Source organism: Mastomys coucha, unplaced genomic scaffold (assembly GCF_008632895.1).
Source record: "Mastomys coucha isolate ucsf_1 unplaced genomic scaffold, UCSF_Mcou_1 pScaffold4, whole genome shotgun sequence".
Lineage (NCBI taxonomy): Eukaryota > Metazoa > Chordata > Mammalia > Rodentia > Muridae > Mastomys > Mastomys coucha.
Window position 1 is genome coordinate 47,021,372 of NW_022196910.1, and position 5,703 is coordinate 47,027,074.

A 5,703-nucleotide genomic window follows, 5' to 3' on the forward strand; every position below is an offset into this window, starting at 1 on the left:
AAACATCTAATAAAAAAATAGAAAAAAAAAAAAAGAAAGAAAAGAAAGCACCAGGCTCTTTCAAAGCCGATCCTTGGTCTGGGTCCTTCAGGGCTGCTGCGCTCCCATCTTGGGAGGAATCAGTGGTACTGTGACTCTGACCATTAGCATCATCCCTGGGCTGTAGCACCACCTCATGATGATGGCCCTGCACATCACAGGGGAGTGACATTTTGTCAGATAGAAGAAACTGTCAATCTGTAGAGATTTCTCTTTCTTGAGAAATTGGTACGGGAATGGAAAGTACTCTTAGGCATTTTCTTGAAAGCCTTGTCACAAGTAAACTCACAATCTTGTTGTCTCTCAAGATGCTTAAGCCTGTGTTGTCATCTGATGGCAAAGCCCAACCCCAGAATAATGGAGGAAAGCTTCTTCCACAGATACTGTTAAAGGGTAGGAAGAAGATACACCAGTTGCTTCTGTCTATCCATTTTAGAACCAAGATAGATTTTTTTTAACCTTTTGGGAAAGAAACTATTACAATGAATAGTATTTATAAAGCATTTTCTATGTTCCAGAAAGAACAACACCCATTTGGTTAATATAACCTTATTCTAGACTTACTACCACCCTGTAAATGAGGCACTTTAATTTTCTCACAGCTGACCAAACAAAGCCCTAGGCAGGCTTTAACTTAAGATGGGTATTAAAGAGGACTAGCTTACATGTTCAGGTTTTTCCTCCAGAACTCCTGCTGTGAGCTCACTTCTAGGGAGGATAATGTTTCATATAAAATAAGAAAATGAGGTGTTGGCTTCTTGCCTGTGCTGGCATCCAACTGCCTTTGCAGAGGACAACACACCATACAAGCCACAAAGCCCCACCCTCTCCCTTTCCCATACTTGTCTTGTTGGGGACTGCTCTTTCAAAAGAAAATGAATGTACACACATTCCTCATTAATCTGTATGGTTTTGGTTAACAAGAATGTCAGGAGCAATGCACATATTATTGCCAAATGAGATTAGGATCCAGAGACATCTGAGTACTAAATATGAAACTTCAGTCACCTGCCTAGAATGATCCAAGTGAAAGATGTTTATTTTAGGTGTCACTTCTATTCTTCCACATCCCACAGTCATCAGACCTCTTTTTTGAGTTTTTCATCTCAGGCCCTTCCTTCTAGCAAACAGAGACAGTGACCTGGAGGAGGTTACTTTAACTCTGCCTCCATGGTGTCACTAATGTCTTCGATTGTCACCTCCTAGTGCCTTAAGACTGTGGTCATAGCTGGGAGAATATTGTTTGCCTGCCTTGTCTAAGGCATGTGAGGCTAGATTGGCATAATGACTGACAAATGGTCTCATAACTCAGTGGGGAAATTTACAGACTGGGAAACTTCTCCCTGGCGCTCCTTCTTCCACTCGGGCTCACTACTGATAAATGGAATGAAATGAAAAGGCTTCTCTGGTTCAACCTAACTTTGGGGAAAAGAGGTGAATGCTATTTCTCAGGTTCTAGTAAATCAATTTTAGACTTTCAAGAGAAAGCCTACAAGAGGGGAAAATGTGCCTCCCTTCCTTTCATCCTCAAAGAGTTAACTGCGGGTGACCAAGTTATTTGCTAATAGGTAGTTATTTTCTCATTACTGGTTTTTGTATTACAGAGATTTTCTGTTCAGGGCTACCTCTTTACGCTTTTACTGTCACTCCTAATGCCTGAAAAGAGTGCAGATGGGAAGGACGTGGCAGAGGGTGTGTGGAAGCAGGAGTCTGGCTAAGTGGCTATTAAAGCTGAGCCCCATTATACTGAATTAATCAAGACTGTTCCTTTATGCTGTCTCTAGAGAGGGCACCATCAAACCTGGAGACAGGTTGCTCAGCGTGGATGGAATTCGGCTTCTGGGAACCACCCATGCAGAAGCCATGAGCATTCTTAAACAGTGTGGACAAGAAGCAACGCTGCTGATAGAATACGATGTCTCCGTGATGGGTATGTGTGAAGCCCCCGAGAATATGGTTTCTTATACTCTAGTTTATGCCAGCTGTCTGTTCCTGAGAAACCACCTAGAGTTGGGTATGAATATCTGGAATCTCGTAGCAGCTAGGATTACATGATACACATTTTCCTCTGAGTTAGGTAAGTGATACTTTTCAGTGCCACACAGTTCTCAAGTCCATGGTTTCAATAATAAAGTCCCATTCCATCAGTGTTTGACCTAGCTGTCAGCTCTTCCATACACACTGTATGTTTGCACCAAACTAGTTTTACCTTCCAGATTCACAAAACGTGAGTTCTGGCTTTCTGATTTTCATGTCAGTCCAAGAGAGCCCTAGCAGCCACAAGTCTTGAGAGTGAGGTGACATAAAAGAAGCCAGACGGAGATTCTCTTCAAAGGTTCTTAATGACTTGACTCAGAGTAAATGCTAATGACTATATAAATCACTGTGTTGGAATATGGTTCACTTTATACATGGAAGAGACGAGCATGCATGAATGAGGCAGATCAGTAACATTTCTTCAATATGGCTCCTATGCTCATGATATACACACCCAACCATTTTCTCACAAATAGCATAATTTCATTCTTCTTTATGGCTGAAGAAAACTCAGTGTGTGTGTGTGTGTGTGTGTGTGTGTGTGTGTGTGTGTGTGTGTGTGTGTAGTATTTCCTTTACCTATTCATCTGTTTACAGGCTCATGAATGTATAATTTGCTGTTGTAACTAATGCTGTCATGAACATAGATATGCGAGAATTTCTGTGATAAGCAAAACAGACTCAGAAAGATACCACATACTTTCTCTCATATGTGGACTCTGTGTGTGTGTGTGTGTGTGTGTTAAAGTGAAAGCAATTCTACTTAGGGAAAGGAAGAAGAAGAAGAGGATAATCAAGATGAGCTAGGGGAACCAAGGCTGATCACAGTTAACATGCATGATATTATTGAATGGCAATGTCTTTACAGTGAATATACACCAAGTTTTCATTTCTCCAAATAGATTCTATTGGAAAGGTACAGAAATGAATAGTTTCTAATCTGTGATGCAATTAGATGTAAAGCCGTTTATGTCCAATGAAAGCATATGGGAGGTTTTTTGCTTCCCTTCAGTAACCAGTATGTGATATTCTTGTCCACTTCCCTACACGCTTTCCACGGCATGTGCACTGGGATCTCTTTGTACATTTAGCACATACTTCCTAGTTGGGTGATTGTGAAGCCCCATTTCCTTTGCCAACGGAAGGTGACTTTATTTTTCCCCACACCCATTAGTGCATCAATATTCTTAATAAATGCAAGTACATGTTATTTTAAATATGTACAAGGCAAAGATCCCTCCATTTTGATGGGGTTGAGATGTATTATCAAATGATGAAGAGAAACCTAAGGATCTAACTCTTAGAGACGTCATATGCTAACAAGAAGAGCCTGGGACGAGGAGACATTCTTCTTTAGAGGGGGTGAGGGGCACTAACACTAAAGAATACAGAGTCTTTGGATACATGTGGTTTGAATTCTGGAGTCTGTGGACCTTGGACAAATTATTTCATCTCTCCAGACTGGCTGTTCTGGAAAGTCATGTCTAAAATAGGGATAACAGGGAAACTAGTTCTTCAGAGTAGTGTATTAAATAGACAAATGCATGCAGAGTGCTCACCATAACAAACTGTTACAACTATAAGGAAATGAACATTAATTATTTCATACCCTGTGTCTCTAAAACAAAGCCAAGGTCTCCCATTGCCCTCAATTAAGATATGGTGTTTGCTCTAGTCTGTGAAAATACTTCATCCTCTCTCAAAGGGATAGTTTAGAAATGATGCAACCTGGATTGTTATATTTTCTGAAAGTTCATATAAGTGCTTATTTTCATTTCACATACTTTTGATCACAATGTTTTGGAAATATTTTTCTGAGAATACAAATTCACCTTGATATTTGAATCATTGGCGGAGTAGCACACAGTTATCTCATGGATGTCATTCTAGACCTGGTGAAGTGGCTCAGGGATTAAGAACTCTTCTCTTTCAGATGACCCCAGTTCCATTCCCAAAAAACACACTGCAGCTCACAACCCTCTGTTAAATCCAGTTCCAGGGATCCAGTACTGTATTCTGACCTCCCAGGGCACTATACACATATGGTGCCCTTATATGCATCATGGCTGGTAAAACATCCATACACACAAAATAAAAGCAGTTGTTTTATTTAAAACAATATAATTCTGAATATCAGTGTTTAGGTTGGTTTTACAGAGTCAAAGGGTATAAAAATTTTACCAAATCTGTTTTAACTTGGAACTTGCCTTAGATATTTTTAAATATCTCCTGGTTCTCTTACAGTTGCTTCTTTTGCAATTACCTTCACCAGGAAAAACTATAGAGACCAGCCATTAAACAGAACTCTTGTGAGCTGGGTTAAACAAAGCTTACTGTTGTATGATTTAATGCTTTCTTCCTACCGTGTAGTTAATGTCTATAGTGATCTGGTTGAACTGTTTTGAATACATCCTACAAATTATTGTAGTCAATAATAAGGATTGAAAGTTAACTGCAATGTTCCAGTGGCCCCGACTCTTCCTCGTTCTGTACCGTGTTTATTGCTAAACAGATCCTTACAAAAAAAACAAGCTAAGACCTAGGTCAAGCCCACCTTCTTATTGGTCCAGTGCATTTAGATGACTCATTCTCTTTCTCACTTTATGAATGAGAAGGGAATACACTCTAGCACCTTCTGGATAGACCTTCACAGGAGTATTTACATTTGCCTCTATGATCTATGTATGTGTTTGTTATGATACAAAGTTTCACAAACCTGTGAAAACACTAAGCAGATCTTTGTTTATTCCCATTACACTGCATGGGGAGCTGTCAGACATACACAGAAGGCATTTAATGATAAGTATGGGTTGCTCATAGATTAGCTGTCCTTATGACCAATAGATATTAAATGTGTGTGTTTGTAGAATGTACCAAAACATCAATAGATGCTCTGTGTTCAAGATGAATTTATTTTGTGATTTATGATTTTTGTCTTACACTGTAGTGTAACATCCCCAAACTTTCTATCTCAGTGCTTCTTAAACTACCTGTGGGGGTTTTCTGAATCCTGCAATTCTTTAATTCCCCCTTTAGATATCATTTTTTATGTTCACCTTCAAGCTATTTAATTTTCCAAACTACTTAATTTTCCATTTGTCTATAGTACCATGAAAAACTATAGATAACAAAAAAAGAAATTAACATTTCATTCCAAATGCGCCAGGGTGTTGCATCTCTGAGCACTGTGTGGCCAGTCCTTACTCACATGCATTCAATCCTGACTAAATGCAAACAGCAATTTTTTGGGCATCTGCTTAAGTAAAGAGAGATTTGAATAGATACAAGTCTTCTATTTAAAAAAAAATGGTGGATTTGCCTTCACAAAGCATAGGTTTACCAACATTGTATTTGAGTTTTCAAAATATCAGAATCAGGATATATATTCTTGTACCTATGAACTCTCAGCTACAGACCCTACGTGGGAACAACTGTCACTGTTTGTCTGTCTGTGCTTATGCCTCATGCGTCCTCAGTTAACTGGAAGCTGAGAACTGCAAGGTGGCTTCAGGCAGTAGTCACAGCGTGCCACGTGGTGAGGCATCACTGGTAAACTCCTCCCTCTCTCTTTCTCTCTCTCCCTCTGCCCCCCTCCCTCCCTCCCTCTCTCTTCTTCTTCTTCTTCTT

The 5,703-nt window shown here is 39.7% G+C and overlaps 1 protein-coding gene across 21 annotated transcripts in view; it reads left to right on the plus strand.

Moving 5' to 3' along the window:
- The window catches only part of Grip1 (glutamate receptor interacting protein 1), a 648,195-nt gene that overhangs the window by 502,594 nt on the left and 139,898 nt on the right, over nucleotides 1-5,703 (plus strand). For all 21 annotated transcript variants that reach the window (XR_004112745.1, XR_004112746.1, XM_031349335.1 and 18 more), the window contains one exon: nucleotides 1,824-1,969. Coding sequence is in view for 19 of the 21 variants with exons in the window: in XM_031349335.1 (XP_031205195.1) it covers nucleotides 1,824-1,969 (146 nt within the window). In the remaining 2 variants the exon portion in view is untranslated. The remainder of the gene's footprint in view (nucleotides 1-1,823; nucleotides 1,970-5,703) is intronic.